General features: G+C 38.3%; 6 protein-coding genes across 7 annotated transcripts; 2 read left to right on the top strand and 4 right to left on the bottom strand.

Annotated features, from left to right (window-relative positions):
• Nucleotides 1–920, top strand: LOC18026238. The gene has a single exon (XM_006409081.2). It carries the CDS (start codon nucleotides 16–18, stop codon nucleotides 790–792), a length of 777 nt encoding a protein of 258 aa, XP_006409144.2. The 5' UTR covers nucleotides 1–15; the 3' UTR covers nucleotides 793–920.
• Nucleotides 921–2794: 1874 nt separating this feature from the next.
• Nucleotides 2795–3900, top strand: LOC18026237 (transcription repressor OFP7). The gene has a single exon (XM_006409080.2). The coding sequence runs from the start codon at nucleotides 2827–2829 to the stop codon at nucleotides 3790–3792; it is 966 nt and encodes a 321-aa protein (XP_006409143.1). The 5' UTR covers nucleotides 2795–2826; the 3' UTR covers nucleotides 3793–3900.
• A 671-nt stretch (nucleotides 3901–4571) lies between these two features.
• Nucleotides 4572–7239, bottom strand: LOC18026236 (splicing factor 3B subunit 4). Its single transcript, XM_006409079.2, has 9 exons — nucleotides 7044–7239; nucleotides 6738–6786; nucleotides 6518–6606; nucleotides 6365–6421; nucleotides 6127–6189; nucleotides 5987–6052; nucleotides 5782–5868; nucleotides 5498–5591; nucleotides 4572–5396 (listed from the first exon to the last, which is right to left on the bottom strand). The coding sequence occupies exons 1-9, from the start codon at nucleotides 7146–7148 to the stop codon at nucleotides 4897–4899; spliced, it is 1110 nt and encodes a 369-aa protein (XP_006409142.1). The 5' UTR covers nucleotides 7149–7239; the 3' UTR covers nucleotides 4572–4896.
• Nucleotides 7240–7745: 506 nt separating this feature from the next.
• LOC18026235 (splicing factor 3B subunit 4) lies at nucleotides 7746–9808 on the bottom strand. Its single transcript, XM_024160834.1, has 9 exons — nucleotides 9690–9808; nucleotides 9483–9531; nucleotides 9269–9357; nucleotides 9122–9178; nucleotides 8944–9006; nucleotides 8807–8872; nucleotides 8625–8717; nucleotides 8369–8462; nucleotides 7746–8245 (listed from the first exon to the last, which is right to left on the bottom strand). Exons 1-9 carry the CDS (start codon nucleotides 9795–9797, stop codon nucleotides 7848–7850), a joined length of 1017 nt encoding a protein of 338 aa, XP_024016602.1. The 5' UTR covers nucleotides 9798–9808; the 3' UTR covers nucleotides 7746–7847.
• Nucleotides 9809–10152: 344 nt separating this feature from the next.
• Nucleotides 10153–11654, bottom strand: LOC18026234 (pentatricopeptide repeat-containing protein At2g18520, mitochondrial). Its single transcript, XM_006409077.2, has one exon. The coding sequence runs from the start codon at nucleotides 11622–11624 to the stop codon at nucleotides 10371–10373; it is 1254 nt and encodes a 417-aa protein (XP_006409140.2). The 5' UTR covers nucleotides 11625–11654; the 3' UTR covers nucleotides 10153–10370.
• Nucleotides 11655–11933: 279 nt separating this feature from the next.
• Nucleotides 11934–15834, bottom strand: LOC18026233 (splicing factor U2af large subunit A). Of its 2 annotated transcripts, none has more exons than XR_002901295.1 (13): nucleotides 15613–15833; nucleotides 14826–15127; nucleotides 14635–14736; nucleotides 14394–14464; nucleotides 14087–14163; nucleotides 13966–14013; nucleotides 13823–13882; nucleotides 13682–13742; nucleotides 13490–13602; nucleotides 12965–13411; nucleotides 12729–12864; nucleotides 12333–12581; nucleotides 11934–12242 (listed from the first exon to the last, which is right to left on the bottom strand). XR_002901295.1 is itself a non-coding variant. In XM_006409076.2 (13 exons), exons 1-13 carry the CDS (start codon nucleotides 15715–15717, stop codon nucleotides 12105–12107), a joined length of 1728 nt encoding a protein of 575 aa, XP_006409139.1. In that variant the 5' UTR covers nucleotides 15718–15834; the 3' UTR covers nucleotides 11934–12104. The 2 variants fall into 2 exon arrangements, 1 of the variants encoding a protein (XP_006409139.1); XM_006409076.2 differs by having other exon boundaries at nucleotides 12333–12400; nucleotides 15613–15834.
• Between the last annotated feature and the right edge of the window lie 2132 nt (nucleotides 15835–17966).

The following is a 17966-nucleotide window of genomic DNA, read 5'->3' as shown; positions in this document are numbered from 1 at the left end:
AATTCACTTTATCGTATGAGGAGAGAAGTTGATTCTGTTTCTGGTGTTGATTATTTTCCTATCAAAGATAATCCTCAGTTTTCTCAAGTCTCTTTCACCCAAACTATTACAAATAGGTATTCTGCTATTGTTCCTACCAACACAATTGTCAATGTTCAATATGATATTGAACGTGTCAAACGTGCCTTGGATTCTAATACCAATATTTGGAATCGTCCTTCATTTCATCCTCCAACTTTTGCTGATAATCATAGCGAGATCTTGAACCCTGAACCTCTTAATGTCGTGTTTCCTCACCAAGACTCTGCTTCTCGTCAGCATTTAGACATGTTTTCTTCCTTGTCATCAATGCGAAACAACCATGACCAACATGTTCCCCAAGATGGTCCATCTTTGATGAATAGCCCTAAACCAACCAGGGTTTTTGAAGAAATGAATGGTTATATCGATTCTGAAGAAGACGAGGGAAGTGAAGATGATGATAGCTATGATGGTCGGACGCATAGTCTACCGTATATAAAATACGGTCCATACACATGTCCTAAGTGCAAAGGTATGTTTGAAACTTCACAAAAATTTGCTGCACATATGTCATCTCACTACAAGACTGAGACGACCGAAGAAAGAGGTCTCAGGATTCGCGCAAGGAACAAAAACAAATATCGTAAACTAGAGAACGAACTTCTTGGCGAATCTCAGAAGAACAAACAGGAGGATGGGGCTAGTAGCAGTGGAGTCAGTGGCGATAAATCTCTCCAAGATCTTGTGACGGTAAAGAAAGAGCTTGTTTAGGAATTCGTTTGATTACTGTCTTTTTCAGCTTTGCCCCCAAAAAAAAATGAGTCTATTTCAGCTTATATTATTTATATTAAAATAAAATGCATATTTTTCCCTTTTTGGCATTTCATCATCTTTGTGGTCAATATGGTTGAATGTGCAAAGTTGGGTGGATTGTAATGTTGCTCTTTAATATACTATCTCATATAAATATTAAACCATATATATATATATAAATATAATTCGATTTTGCTTTTATATAAATAGTGTTTTTCTTAAAAATTTAATTAGTCGTATGCGTTTGTAATTGTATATGTTAAGCCATATTCAAAAATTAAGTTTACCGTTCAAATGATATACCAAGTATCGACAGAGAGATAAATGTACATATAGTCTAATATATGCACTACTTCATGATGACATGAAAGAATATATCAACTCAATGTTCAACTACGATTTATCAGTTTTTGTCTAAGCAATTAGAGGGTATTTTCATCAAAATGATATATGTCTCCCTTCTCTGTTGCAGATAAAAAAACTTTGATATCTTCTTAGTTTTCTTCTATTCTTTTGGTATATGGTTAATTAACTCTTCTAACAAATCTTTCAAGAAAAATCTGCTTTGTAGTGGAATCGATTGAATTTCACATTTTGTCTTTAGACTCTTTATCTATTAAAGAGCATCTACTTTGTAACTTTATAAATTAACGACAAGTAAAGTAATCACTTTGTAATGTTCTATATATAAACAAAGAAGAACAAATATAAAGTAGAAATAAATAAATGTGGAAAAGAAATGGAGAAAGATGACTTTTGGGACATGAGTTGATGAGTAGATTATATTGTCTCCTTGGATCCTTTCGTCGTTCGTTTCGAGGAAAATGAAAAATGGAAAAGAAATGGAGAGAAAGATTATGGCTTCTTCAACGATTGACGAACTTTTTGTCTCAGTAGACATACAATTTTCTCCTTATGAAATGAGAAAAATATATCTTGTATACTTTTATTGTTTAAAGTGAATTATATCTTCCGAGCGGTAAGTTTTTCCGTGCGATACTGTATTTGACTAGTAAATCATGTATTCAAGATCTTTCGCAATAAAAAGTCATGTATTCAAGTTATACGACCGGTCCTTTTGATTCAAACTCCATAATAGTAAAAGTGTATAACTAATAAAAGTATAAGTTAATAAACAAAAAAAAAAAATCGTTCATCCCATTTGAGCTAAGCTAAATATTAGTCAAAAATTTTACTCTAAATTATTACGAGAGTAAGTTTTTCATTACTCAAAAAATCATTAGAGCGTGGGAAAGAAATGGTTAGGTTGTCACTTGTAGCCTTGTAGGCTTATATCTATTTGATTCTTAAGAGGGAAAAAATGAAAGCATATCATAAGATAAAATTCATTAGTGTTAGTAATATAGCGAGATGGAAATAGATTGGAGACAAGGCAAGAAAGGTTATTTATTAAGGTCGTATAAATCTCTAAATTGAATACTAACTTTAATTGAGTTGACATTTTTTTAATAAAGTTTTGAATTGATGACATCCAAGTTGTGTTACCCTTTTATTTATTGGATATTGTACCTCTCACGGAGACTTGTCAGCACAAAACCTATCATAGATTGACATCATTTTGTGAAAATATAGACATAAACTGTAACCCATTATATAAAGCCAATGACAAATTTATTAGGTCAATATGAGCAAACGATGTTAGGATTCGAGTTAAGAACTTTTATGGCGGGTTCAGCTGTCGATAAGTCATAGATTCAACTAAAACAAGTTAATAACTTAATATAATCTAATGTCAGTACAAAATCTAATGTCGGTATAAGATCTAATCACTTATGACTTAAATGAATATAAAACAGGAATATACATACCAATGTGGTTGTGTTTATATAAGGAGAACTTTATAAATAGAAAGATATAGACAACAGTTCTCATTTGATGCTCTCCATGCTTCTTCAGTTCTCCACACAAAACATAGAGAGAGAAAAAATAAAAACAAAAACAAAAACAAAAAGAGAAAACAAGAAAAAAAAAATGACGAAACGTTTCAAACTAAAGATATCAAGAATCCTCTCTTTCAAATCTTGCCGTTCAAAAGAACCCTCCGATCTCCCTTTCAATCCTGTCCATTCAATCCACCGTCATAAACCTCCTCCACCGGCTAATCATTCCACCGTCGTCACCACCGTGCCACATCGTCGTCGTTCTTCTTTCAGACTACACGTTTTAACAGCTTTTGGCTGCGGCTCAAGACGGCGACGCTCCTCAACGCCGTTGGATGTTTCTTTTAAGAACTCACCGTCGTTATCGCCGCCGCAGACGCCGACGTTTCAGTGGGAAAGCGAAGGGAAGTGGCACGTGATTGCTCAAGTCGACGAGGGAGAATACGAAACGCCTCGTCGGAAAATCTACGACGGAGATGATCGCCGACGTTCAGGTAAGAAGAAGGAGAGAAATGCACGGCGGCGAGGAAGCGTTTCCTCGGCAGAAGAATACGAAGAAGAGACGGAGAAAGAGAGTCTCTTATTACCATCTTCCACAAACCTCTCGCCGGATTATTCCTCGTCGGAGCTGCCACGTGTCACTCGACGACGGCGACACACTCCGAAGAGGAAAAACGCGTCTTCGGTGGTTAAGGAAGAAAGCGAGTCGTCGTCACCTCCGCCATCTCCGGCGAGATTGTCGACGTTTATGCAGAGATTTATGCCGTGTGCGGCGGCTGCGGCGGTTGTGGTGGAAGGAGTGGCGGTGGTGAAGAGATCGGAGGATCCGTACGAAGATTTCAAGGGTTCAATGATGGAGATGATAGTAGAGAAGAATATGTTTCAAGTGGCTGAGCTTGAGCAGCTTCTACGCTGTTTCCTAACGCTAAACGCGAAACGCCACCACCGTGCGATTGTTAGAGCGTTTTCTGAGGTTTGGGTTGCTTTGTTCTCCGGTGGTAATAATGACGGTAGTCAAAGGTCAAGTGTTCGACTCTCAGATTATGATGAGTGTTAAAATAATAATAATGTTTAGATCCTCTGTTTATGATCATGTCTAACTAAATTTGATTTTTATTTTTTAATGTAAGTGGTGTCGATGTAAGTGTGAATGTAAATTATTCGGCGGTGCAATGATTAAAAATTTCAAACTGTAATCATTACCTACTCTAAACTAAATCATATATTTTGTATGATTTGGAATTTAATGTTTATTTAGACGTCATAGATATTCATCAGATTCGTCGACAAAGAAATAAACATTTGATCATATTCATCTTATCACACAATAATCGCTTTTTAAAATAATCTTGTTTTTGGTCAAATTGATACAAGATTGGTTAACAAAGACACTGTGGGTTTCACAATTTACCGTACAACAACAGATGTTCACGTTTTTTTATTTTTCTTATCTTACACGTTCGAGTATAAATGCTTAGTAGATGACACTTGGACGGTCGATGTGGATTATTTTGACGCAGCAAACGAAGTGACAAATGATTGAAATCAATCGAGACAAAAGTTTTAATTAAAAATTGAATATATTTGGTCTCCTACACCTCTCAGAAAACACGCACGCAACACAAATATAGATGTGTCTCTGTCTTCAGTGTTTTTAGGAGTTTTAAACACTGAAGCTGAATCAATCAATGGTCAGAGAGACTATTGGAGTTTGGGCAAGGAAAAGAGTGAAGAGAGAATGGGCCCCTAACTTGAACAGCAAGCCACCTCTGTTCAATCACTTCTGTCTTCTTTTCTTGTTTAGTGTAAAAAGCAACCTCGAGGGTCAGAAGTAAATAATTGAGATTTTACAGCAAAATTTTGGTAAAAATATCAAAGCACACGGCATCAGAGATGATTCTGCAAGAAAAACATCAACATTAAAAACCAGACATGCGCACTACTTTCCACTCTCACTCTCTCTCTCCAAACCAAAGATAAGAGATTCTCTGCAAGAGAATCAGAGACAAGAAAATATAAATAGAATATTGTGTTTTTTCTTTCTCTCTCTCTCTTAGCTATTGTTTTGGATAAGGGAAGGTTTCTTTTAATCTAAGAAAAATCCTTGTGATTACTTGTCCAGGAAGAAAAGGTTCCACAAATGGTTGATTTGGTCCAAGACTCAGCCTTGGTGAGGTGGTGGTGGTGGCGGAGGCATAGACATGTGATGATGGTGGTGCATAGGAGGTTGTTGTTGTGGCGGTGGTGGTCCACCTTGCTGCATGTGTTGCGGCGGCCACCCATGTTGGTGCATTCCCATGGCTTGAGGTGGTGGTGGTGGTGGCCTTGGACCACCGAAACCTTGTTGGTGATGATGAAACTGAGGAGGTGGTGGCGGTGGCATTCCCTGAGGAGGACGGAATTGCATGGGTGGTAAGCCGTGCTGTTGTTGTTGTTGTTGTTGCGGCTGAGATGGCCAAGATGGTGGCTGAGTTTGGTAGACTTGTGGAGGTGGTGGTGGTGGTGCTGGACGAGGGACCGGAATCGGAACAGGTTGCATGCCGCCATTGGCAAACGGTCGTGGTAGACCATTAGCTTGAGGAGCTGTTGGTGGGCCGGTTGCGAATAGCGTATGGGGTCTGCTTTTCTGTGCACTTGGATTTGTGGCAGCTAAAAGCCTCTCTGCATTCACAAAAAGTAATGTGTTTATTGTTGTTCCATCAATAAGAGAGAAAGATTCATGACAATTTGGTCTCGACAAGAGGAGAGTTAGAGAGCCTAACCTGCTGGAGTGCCGTGGCGCTCTCCTTTTGTGTCTTTCTTGTATGCGTAAGAGACTGTTATTTGACGATTACAAAGATATTGTCCGGTCATTGCCTGAAACGGTTACAGAAAGATGAGATGAATATACATTCCTTGGATATTGGATATGTGAGTAGAGAAGTTTTTTTTTTTTTTTTTTCGCAAGAGTAGAGAAGTTATTTAATGTGAAATATGCTGAGACTCATTTCTCGTAGCCAAGTTTATAGAAATGATAGTCATGAAAGAAGCAAAAACAGTAAATTACCTCAATAGCAGCATCAGAAGCATCAAAGGAGTCATAGCTGATGAAACCGAAACCTCGTGAGTTCCCTGTTTCAGGATCTCGCATTATCTGAAATGTCGGAACATCAGAATCAGATTCTTTTCCCACACGAATGGCATAAAACTCATAGTTCACAGATAAGATATCATGAATAATGGACTGAAATCTAACGAAAGTAAGATTATACCTTAGGATTAGCAGCAATCACACCAAATGCGCTGAAAGTATCATACAAGAGCTTTTCATCCACATCCTGCAAAAGCAAAAGATAGTCAGCTATTGTTGAAGTACCGATTTTTTTCAGACTATTACAGACAAGATACTTACAGGGTCGAGATTTCCAATGAAAAGGTTAGCACCAACATCCAAGCTCTTCTTATCTTGAGACGCCTAAACACAATATTTTTTTTTTTTGTCAGATAACAAAATGTTAGCAACTCCTAGGAAGACAATTAATTACACATCTCTGCATCAAACTCACAACAGAGTTCTAGATTCCAAGAATTTCTAAATACAGAAAAAGATGGGATGCTTAACAACGAAAGTTACAGAAACAATATGATACCTTGTTAACGCGTATAGGCTTTCCGTGAAGCTTAATCATGTTAAGAACCTTAATTGCCTGCACAAAACATGGAAAAAACATGTAACCATTGTGCCCAAAACAAAAATAGAGTCCTAAAAACTCCTCACAGAAAGGGAAAGAGAAACACTTTACATAGTCAGCATCTTCCTCACTGCGGAATTCAATGAATCCATAACCTTGATGAAGATTTGTCACCCTATCTTTCGGCACATAGACATTAACTGATGGAAAAATCAGAGGAGCTAATGTCAGAATCTTTGTTCGAATCAGATCAAGTATAAGCAATTTCAAGTAGCTAAAAAACCCATTTAGATATCGAAGAAACTAAACGAGAAGCAAGCGTTTAACTTACCAACGGGGCCAGCTTGAACGAACAATTCCCAGAGCAATTCTTCAGAAAGCTATAAATTTAAAGAGGGAAAATTGATCAGTTTCAACAAATTTATTCAGCTAAATCACAGAGAAGAGTAACTGAGAGAAACACACAGAATCCCTAATCAATCGGAAACCTAAAATTACATTTTCTTCAGGCGCAGAAGGGGAAGTGACACATACTCTACTCACAAACAACAGGTACTTTCATACAAAATCGAAGATAAAAAGCGAGAATAGAGACATATAAACATAAGTTTGTAAGAAGGAGATTAAAGAGAAGAACCTGGGGATCGAGACCTCCGACGTAAACAGTAGCGTCTTGGTTCCTCTCAGCTGAGTGTTGGCCGAGAAGATTAGCTCCGACTCCCGGAGCTATTCGAGTCGTCATCTACTTCTCCTTGTTTCTCCGGTCGCCGGACAAATCTGAGGTTTTTCAATTTTGTTTCAGTCTAAAACTCAGGACTTCTGGTCATTTCTAGCTCGGAGAAGAAAGAAAGAAATGAGGTTACGCCAAATAAATGGGTATCGCACAACTAATGGGCTTTTCCTCTAACGCCCATTAACCTTTTTTAATAGATTTTTTTGGCCCTTTTAATGAACTACACAATCTAACAATATCGAAATATCGATCGTGTTATACACCTATTAACGTATTTTTTTTCATGTTACTTCAAGTAATCTAGTTGTACGCCTTACAATATTTTTCAGTTTGATTCTTCAGTTATATAAAGAAAGAGAATTTTTTCTCCTTTCAAGAGTCTTTTGTTGCATAAACATAACTTGTAAGAACGTCTTTGTTCATCAAGCTCTTTTCTCACGCATATACTTAAAAGAGACACCATAAAGGGAGAAAATCGAGAGCAAATTTATATATACTTATGGGTTTGACTAACAAGATGAGCTTATAACATACTGCTAACTGGTGAGCAATTCATATGGACAGATAAAGCTTAGTAAACAGCTTTTGAATTTGGGGAGGTTTCTTAGAGTCTCTAAAACTGCAGTGAGAAAAATTCTTGTGGTTACTTGCTATGGAAGAAAGGGCTTACAAATGGTTGGTTAGGTCCCAAGACTGAAAAGATGATTATCAACCTTGGTGTGGTGGTGGTGGAGGCGGCATAGACATTTGATGATGGTGGTGCATAGGTGGTGGTGGTGGTGGTCCACCTTGCTGCATGTGTTGCGGCGTGGCTTGATGTGGTGGTGGTGGCATTGGTCCACCAAAACCTTGTTGGTGATGAATAAGCTGGGGAGGACGGAGTTCCATGGGTGGTGGAACCGCTAAGCCGTGTTGTTGTTGTGGCTGATTTTGATAGGCTTGTGGTGGTGGTGGACGTTGAGCTGGGATCGGCACAGGTCGTATGCCACCATTGGCAAACGGACGTTGTAGACCGTTAGCTTGAGGAGCATTAGGACGCGTAGCCGGGCCGCTTGCGTATAGTTTGTGGGGTCTGGAACTTGGATTTGTGGCAGCCAAAAGCCTCTCTGCATTCACCAAAAGTAATGTTTAAGTTGTGTAAATAACAGGGAGAAAGTTTCATAACAATTTGCTCCTTGAATCAACAGAATCCTTAAGTTAAAACAAGACAAGAGTATAAAGAGACTAACGTGCTGGAGTACCGTGGCGCTCTCCTTTTGTGTCTTTCTTGTATGCGTAAGAGACTGTTATTTGACGATTACAGAGATATTGTCCGGTCATTGCCTGCAATGGTCAATGAAATTAAGACCAGAGGAATATAGTTTCATTGGATTAGGTGATGATAGAAGTTATATCAATGTGAAATATGTTGGGACTCATTCTCGTAGCCAAGTTCATAGAAATGATAGTCATGAAAGAACAAAGGAAAAAATGGGTGAGGATTACCTCAATAGCAGCATCAGAAGCATCAAAGGAGTCATAGCTGATGAAACCGAAACCGAAACCTCGTGGATTCCCGGTTTCAGGATCTCGCATTATCTGAAATGAAAAGTTCAGAGAATCAGGTTCTAATGCATATACAAATGGCATATAACTCATATATTACAGATAAGATATCAAGATTCTACCTTAGGATTAGAAACAATCACACCAAACGCGCTAAAAGTATCATACAAGAGCTTTTCATCTACATCCTGTAAAAACAAAATCTGGTCAGCTCTTGTTCAAGTAACCGACTTTAGACTAATACAGCCAAGATACTTACAGGGTCAAGGTTTCCAATGAAAAGGTTAGCACCAACATCCAAGTTCTTCTTATCTTGAGTCGCCTAATACAAATATTAAACCAGGAAACAAAATGTTAGCAACTCCTAGGAGTGAAATTAAACACATTTCTAAGAGTTCTAGATCTCGAGAACAAAAGTATTAAAAACATTATGATACCTTCTTGACATTTATAAGATGTCCACCGAGCTTAATCATATTAAGAACCTTAACTGCCTGCCCAAAACATCAAATAATATGTTAACAATGTGCCAAAACAAGAAGTCTAAAACAACTTCAAAGAAGAGGGGAAGAGAAACACTTTACATAGTCAGCATCTTCTTCTCTTCGGAACTCAACGAATCCATAACTTTGTTGAAGATTTGTCACCCTATCTTTCGGGACATAGACGTTAACTGATGAAATCCAAAAAAATCAGAGGAGCTAATGTCAGAGATTTTGTTCGATTCAGATTCAAGATAAGTTTTGAGCTACCCTATGATTTTAGTATTGATATGAAGAAAGTTAGGGTTTAACTTACCAACGGGGCCGGCTTGTCTGAACAATTCCCAAAGCAACTCTTCAGAAATCTAAAAATTCAAAGAGGAAAATTGATCAATTCCACCAAAGATATTCAACTAAATCACAGAGAACAGAAACCTAGAAAACACACAAAAATCTCAAATCATTGAAGACCAGAGACGAATAGCGTGTAAGTTCGTGAGAAGGCCAGGAAAATAGAAGAAACCTGGGGATCGAGATTCCTGACGTAAACAGTAGCTTCTTGGTTCCTCTCAGTGGAGTGTTGGCCCAGAAGATTAGCTCCTACTCCCTGAGCTATTCGAGACGTCATCATCTTCTTCTTGTTTCCTTTCTCCGGTCACCGGAAAAGAAAGAAAAAAAGACCTCACGCCAATCAGAAATCGTAGAGGTTTTCAATTTTCGACGAAAGCGGGTTTATTAATATACTCGTCCCGTCATAAATGGGCTTTTGCTTATAGGCCCATTAATACCTTTTCAGAATAAGTACACTTACACCGTCTTTATTCTTTTCATAACATAGGAATTACGTCTTATTTCTTGAATCTTGAAGTATCATTTTGACCAAAAGTGCAAGAACATCTCAAAAGCAACATAAAAAGTAAGGGGAAGGAAAACAAAAAATTGTTATTTTTAGAGACGAATATCGGAAAAGAAAATTGAATTGATATGAAATAATTGTGTATAAGCAGAGACAAAATCTTGCTATTTCTATTACAATTCCACCAAGCTATGAATTGTTCTCATCTTCATGGAAATTCTAACCAATAGCTGATTTAAGCGAAATGATTTGCATCCTGGATCACAGTTTTAACAAGTCCTACTAATATTAGCTCAAACAAGGATGCGAAAACAAAAACCAGACCTTCTTAAGCAAAATTCTTGAGCATTATGCAGCACCACCCTCACTTTCTTGATCTAACACTTGTCTTGCATTGGCTTTTGAATACAATCCAAGATTCTCCTCTAGTTTCTTCCACTCGGTTACTAAACGCGGAGGGAACTTCTTCTTCACGGTCCTGGCCACTCCTCTTGCGTCTTCCATCCTATTATTCTTCACCAATCCTTCAGTCAAATGCTTGCAAGTTTTGAAATCAGGAATTTTGTGCATCAACGCACTCTTCTTGAACACCACTAAACCCTGATCGTACAACCCGTTTATACACAGATGAAATATCAGCGTCCTAAACGTCGCTGCGTTCGCACAACAATCATGTTCCTGTTCAAGCCCTTCATACACCTTCTTGGCCTCGCGCATCATCCCTTTGACACAGTAAGCAGTCATAAGATAGTTATAGCTAACTGTATCAGGTTTCAATCCCACACTGCTCATCTCTTCCATCAATTCTTTTACTCTCTCGGGGCTTTCCTTGGCAGCATTCATGAGTCTAACATTATAAACCGTGTTATCCAATTCGCAGCCTTTCTTCACCATCTCGTTCCACAAGCTTTCCGCTACATCGTTTTGGCCATTCTTATACAGTGATCCTAAAACGGTGGTGTAAGCAATGATGGTAACTTCAACACCTTTAGCCTCCATATCTCTCATAGTCTCCATAGCTTTTTCTGGCGAGCCAGTCTCACAATACGACTTAATCAACATACCGTAAGAGACTTTGTCAGGAGTAATATTACGATACCTCTGAGGAATTTCGTCGAACAGTTGGGGAACTCTTTCGAACAGATTGGAGTGAAGACAAGCAGCGAGTAAGGCGTTGATGGAGACGACGGATCTAGGAGTCCCGAGCTGTTCCATTTCCTCGAAAGTCTTCAGAGCATGATCAAACATGGAGGCTCGGCCATAAGATCTGATAAGTGTTGAGAGGAAAGGTTCCGTTTTGATCTTTGGGTCGTTTTTGTGGGACTCGATTAAGGCTTCGATGTCGGAGAAGCGTTGAGATTTCGCTAGGCGACGGACGGTGAGCTCCATGGCGTAGCGAGAGGAGATGGGAGACGAGGAGTTGTTGGAGACGGAGTTGTAAATCGCCAGGGCTTTGTCGGGGTCGTGTACTTTACGGAGTTTGGACTTTGCTTTGGAGACGGTGATTGCTGCGCCGGGAGAAGACGCGGTGGTTGGAGTATCTGCAGCAGCGGCGGTGGAAAACCGGCGAAGGAAGCGGAGATAGAGACGAGATGACGTCATCGCAAGCGTCGCCACCGGAGTATAGTGTTAATGGCTAAATGAAATGCCTTTAGGGTTTAAGGCTGACAAAGAAATGGGTTTTACAAGTGTTTAGCTAAATGAAAAGACTTTATCATGATTTAAATTCAACGGCAATGATAAATTCGAATATATATATATTCTTGAAAGAAAATATAAGTTGACAAGACTTGAATTTGATAAATGATTACATTATTCGTCTACTCAATTATACCTAAATTTCTTGGATAACCGATTATTTTCACCCTAATGAATTTGAAAAGAAATGTGAAAGCAAAGGGACAAGCAAGAGAGAAAAAGAAAAGGCCTTGTTTAGTGAAAAACTGTTACAAGCATTGTATTTTGGATCCTTCCTTGTCTTTTGATACGACAAAAACAAGATACAAATGGCTTTAAAGTAAACCAGACAAAGAAGAGACAACAAGATTAAGAAGAAATTACTTGTAGAATTAAAAAACTCTCTTAAATAGAATAATCTCCTTGTTCAAACTTATCTTCAGGGTAAAACACAGCCATCACTTGGTTCCCTCCAAATTTCCTACCGTTCATCCCGTTTCTTGCCCTGCTCGAGCTCTCTGTCTCCGCGTATTCAAGAAACACCTGCCCAATCGCCTCCAAAGTTTTAGCCAGAGAGATATTTCACTTGTATAGAGCAGAAAACGTTAGGCCAATAAATGGTTTTGAACAAACCTTGCCAACGCCCTGAATGGGCTCACCGTTGGGGCTAGGGCGAGGGATCACGACTTGAGTCAACGCACCTGCAATTTAAGAGCAAACATTTTCGAATCCAATAGAAGAGACAAAAAAACAAAAGAAGAAACAACTTCAAGTTGTTTTTTTCTAAGAAGGATGGTGCTTGGATGATATATAGATAAGGAAGTTATGCAGTCTCCTGTTATGGGCCTGATTCTTTATAGCAGAATGTGGGACAACAAAAGGCTGTAAAACAGACATATACAAACCAACAAAAAACAGAGACACAAATCAATATTCTTCCAATCTCATTCTCAAACATGCATGGAAGAACTAAGGTATGATAATCAAATACCAAAGGTGAACTTAGCTTTAGCAGTGGAAAGTTCTTACCAAACTTTCCGCCTTCTTCTCTCATGTCTACAACAATGTCTTCGTACTCCTCATCGTTTCTAAGCTCTTCCTCTGTAACTACTTGTGTCAGGCACACTACTTTGGTGGCTGCTGTTCCCTGTTGTAGCATAATCCTCTGCGAAAGAGAGAAAAAGAAACCCAAGTACTTTCAATTGATAGTCCAGAAAGAAACAAAGACGTTAACTCTTCAATGCATAGATAGAACTTAGAAGAACCTGGAAAGCAACTTGCTGCTGTGCATGCAACAATACACTCTCCTGTTCAGATTTCGGTTGAGTTGTTCCTTGGTTAGCTCGCCTCACTGTAAGAGTTTTATCTCCCATTGTAATTCCGTTGAGAGCAGCACAAGCAATGTCTGTGACAGACGGATCTTGATATGCGCAGAATGCGTATCCTTTTGAGTTTCCGGTTTCTCTGTCTTTTACAAGATCAAAACCCTTCAGGGCTCCCAAGGACTCCAGCAATTCCTTGATTTGTGCCTCAGGGATATAATAGGGAAGCCCACCAACAAAAATACGGTCTGGTCCCTCAAGTGCACCAGAAGCCCCTGGAGTCAGACCAACAGCAGCCAAATTTAAATTGGGAATTGGCTGGCTTGGACCAAGGGTTGCAGCTAGAGATGGGTTATAGTCACTAGGTCTCCTCACCTTCACTGGAGCTCCCTGGGGAAGATGAAAAGTATGGTTTAAGCTTAATTACTTTTCGTCTTTATTGGTATCATGATAAACCATAAGACCTACCTCAAATATAATCCCATCTAAAGACATTGCATTACTCGCCTCTTGAACAGATCGCATCTCCACAAATGCAAACTTCTTCTCGTAGTTTATGTACACATTGACAACAGCATCACCTGCGAAAAGTTAAAAAAACAATTATAAGCGTTTTCAAAAGAAAACTCTACCAATGGCAACACAAGAATGTAATAATACCTGGACCAGCAGTGTTTCCGCCAACAGCAGCCATAACCTGACTGAAAAATGTTGCAACAGACTGCAATACAACAATTCAAACGTGAGTATAAAAAGCAGGATCAAATCACAGTGGACTACAATATGTAGTGGACATTAAACCTGTTCATTTGCTGAGGGAGAAAGACCACCAACATAGACTCTCCGAGCATGTCTAGTAGCCTGAAGACATATTAAACGAATGCAATGTTAGGACCGACAAAACTCTTAGTATCTTCCATATGTCCACGAGAAATATAGCCAACCTGCTGTGTCATTGCCTGAATTGGCATCATAGGGAGTCCACTGAATGTCTGCATGACAAAAGAAGAAGGCGAAATCAGTTGGAAAAATATGTATCAACTTGGCAGGGACAAGGGCACATACCTGTCCAGTTGGTAAGGGATACATGTTCGGAAACATTCCAGCTCCGGGAAGAGTTAGGTTTGGAGCGGGAACTTGACCTACAAAAGGTAAACAAGGTAACCACCTGCTTATTACTACTACTTGAATATTACTACTACTTGAATATGAGAAGATCTATTTCCCTAGAATATAACCGGTGATAATATAGGTTTCAAGGTTATAGGTGAAAACAACACTTGCGAAAACTACTACGTCCATAGAATATGAGTTCTACATTATTCTACAATACTTAAAGTGAAGATATAGAGATGACGTGAGGTAGAGATACCTGTAACAGCAGAACCAGCATCTAACATCCCAGAAGCTGGGGGTGCCATGTCGAATCCACTGACCCGCTTACTGCAATTCACAGAAGAGAAGACACAAAGAAATGATAAAACTCTTTCTTAGTCATAGTTGGCTTCTATTAGATACGTCACAGTAAATCATGGAATTTTAAGCAGTAAGAGCAACATGATGTCAAAAGATAATTTCTTAGACAACAATGTCCAGTGAGAAAAATAAGCTACCTCTTGGATGGAGATCGTGATCTACGCTCAGATCTACCCTTTGAACGAGAACGAGACCGGTGACGGCGTCTATCTCCTCTATTCTTGTCATAATCTCTACGCCTAAAAGGACACACAAAGTCAAATCTAAAATACAATAGTCGAATGAGTTTCATGCAAAATGTGAAGAGAAATCGTTCTTGAGCAATAACCTCTCAAAGTCACGATCACGGCTTCGACGATGGTCATCATCATCTCCCCTGACACGTTCTCTTCTCTCACCTCGTTCCCCACTGCGATCTCTGTGACGACTTCTGTGATGTCTCTCTCGATCCCTTTCTTTCTCCATACCTTTATCCCTGCTTCTATCCTCCTCCCTGTCACGTTCCTTGCTCCTCTCTCCCTCTCTGTCTCTCCTCCGCTCGTGGTCCCTATCTCTCTCTTTATCTCTCCCTTTCACTCTATCACTTTCTTTACTTCTAGAAGAATCCCTCTCATTGTCAAGCATTTCCATCTACAGAGCAAAACAACTCGTCATTGCAGAAAGGAACCTCTAGTTACTTTCTCGAAGAGCAATGCAACTTAAAACCCCTTCACAACCAAAGAACAACAAAAAAACACTAAGCTAAACCCGCAAGGTCTCTACAAAAATCAAACTATGGCATCAAAACATCTAAACTACCTCTAGTGAACATCAAAACTATTTGCTCTAAGCATTCAATCTATTGCCTAAAACTAGGATATATGTTTCATGAGTCTTTTGATGAGATTTGGGGCTATTTGTTGGGAGAAACAGTTTACTGGTTTCTCTATAACAAAACATAGAGCTGCATCTTTTGTTCTTGTTCTTGCTGATTCGGATAATGATCTTGAACTTTGATTATCAAAATCTCACATATTCCATTCAAAAGAGAGAAGTTCCTCACACAAATCTCCGAAAATGAAATCTAAATTACGCACAGAAACACAATAGTTCCAGAAATCGAAAGCCATATGTACCTGGGATTTCAAGTTTCGGTGATCGTCGATCTCGCCGCCGCGTCCACCACCATCTCCGGAGTGAAATCCATCATCGGCGGCGCCGTTATCTTCGTTGTCAGACATCTCTCGCGGCGTCTAAACAATTTCAAAATTCCACGAATCGCTGTTGAGGTTCCTGAGAAAAGGGGGTGTGATATAAGAAATAAATTTAGGGCACAAGCGAGAGATAGACTAGACCTTGAGGATATTAGTGTAAAGCTTCAGATTTATCAAAGCACTTATCCTTTTTCATTAATTTTTTAGACCAGAAAATACACTTAACCAATCTTTGTTGGTCTTTATGAAAACTGAAAACTGTTTGCGAATTTTATATTTGGCAGATAAGAAAACTGAAAAAACTTGTGACCGATATGAAATCATCAAATATTACGAAATATAGTTTGCGAGAGAAACATAACGATAAAATCATGAAAGTTTTACACAAACTAAAAACTTAGGTGGAATAGCATTCTGCAGAGAACAATTTGAAAAATAAATTTTTTACTTATGTGCAAAGACACTACACACTCTCAGTTTCCCAACTTTATGACATAAAACCTGTATTATAACAACACAAACTTTTTTGGTCTGACACAATTTATCTTTTTGTTTCATTGATTTCTTTTTAAAAATAATAATTTATGTATTGTTATCATATTCAGGATTTTAAAATTTGAAATCCTGTTCTTCATTTCCAAATCTTCTTTTTATATCATCTCTTTATATCCTCCTTCTTCCGTCAAAGATTCAAAAGAGGCGTTTTTCACTTTTTTATTTTTATTTCAAATCATTTCTCCCACCTCCAAAAAATTCTCTTCTTTCTGTTTCTACGGTGACTACTCGGTCGTCTTTCTTCTTGCTCCTCTCTTTCTCTACGGCGAGGTTCTACCATCTCTCATTATCGCCGGTTCATCAGCTTCAAACCATGGTGAAAAATCTGTAACACAGCCGATTCTTTCTTTAGTGGTGAGGTATGAAACGTATATCTTCGATACCTGGTTCTGTTCTGCTGATTTTTACCTTCTACTATTTTTGTAAATTGTTCTCTGTATTTCTTCAGTACAGTGGCTATTTTCGCTGTTATCCACATCTGGGTTTCTTGATTTTATAAATCTAGGATTTTTATAGATCTAGGATTTTATAGATCTAGGATTTTTATATTTTTCTTTCGGTAGTTAACTATATACATCGTCGCTAGTAATCGTCTACTCGCAACGTCTATAATCGATTCAATATAAAGCTACATATTCAGTTAGTCTACATAACTACTAGACAGGAATAGTCATCTACTCATATATGTGCGTCTGTTATTTACGTCACATTGGTAGTCAGTTTACAGTAGCTAACTATTTGACTTTTGTTCGTTTCAAGGGATATATGTACTTTTCGACAATCCGAACCCACACTGTTTGCAAATAATGTGCTTCCCCAGATTAGTGATGCAAACTGTCATATCCGTCCATTTTATGTTAACATTGCTAATCAACTACAATAGCGAAACCAAGAAGCAAATCCTATGTTATTTACTGTCTACTAATAGTTGTCTACTTTCTATTTATTTATCAGAATGAACAACCTTCTACTAATAGTTGACTACTTTATATTTATTTATCAGAATGGACAACCTTCCAATAACAAAAGACACATCCACTTCTGAACATCTCAACGTCTCGGCAAATAATGTGCTTCTCCAGATTCGGGATCTAGTGCTTGATGTCTTTGTAAGGCTAGGAAAAGAATCTGCGGTCGATCCTGATTCTTTTGGTTGTTATCTGGAAAAAGCATGTTAAACCAGTTCTTTCAAATTTAGTTGTTGTCTCTTATTTTAGTAGACTACCTATGGGTAGATGTCTATGTTTTCCATTATAATTATGAATCTTTTACATGTTTTGCAGTTAACTACTATTATGAACATTCGTTTTTGACTTTGTAGCCAACTATTTATCTATGGATTATGTTTCAATTTAATTTTCAATTGTAGTCGGCATTTTGTGTAACTGACTACTTGTAATTACTATTCAGATATACCATTACTCAGAAAATCAGAAATACCCCCTATTCTACTGTTCACACTAGCCTCTTTCAGAAACAGTAACATAACGGTTTCTCCTTTGATCAAGTTCGTATTCATATAATTGAAATCCAATATGTCGTAATCTTATATTTTTATTCATGTCATATTACTTTACATGTTACCGAGTATATTGCAGACCTCCCAGAACCGAATTGTGAGTCTGGAAAGGTCAAGGTTCATAACCATCTACTAGTAGACATCTACTATATAATCAATTTATTTTATGGGTGATGTGTTAATGTTCAAGCAACCGAGGAGA

The sequence above is a fragment of the Eutrema salsugineum genome, unplaced genomic scaffold (assembly GCF_000478725.1).
Source record: "Eutrema salsugineum unplaced genomic scaffold, Eutsalg1_0 scaffold_11, whole genome shotgun sequence".
In the NCBI taxonomy this organism is placed as follows: Eukaryota; Viridiplantae; Streptophyta; class Magnoliopsida; order Brassicales; family Brassicaceae; genus Eutrema; species Eutrema salsugineum.
Note: the sequence above shows the minus strand (reverse complement) of the source record. Positions and strands in the feature narration are given on the sequence as shown.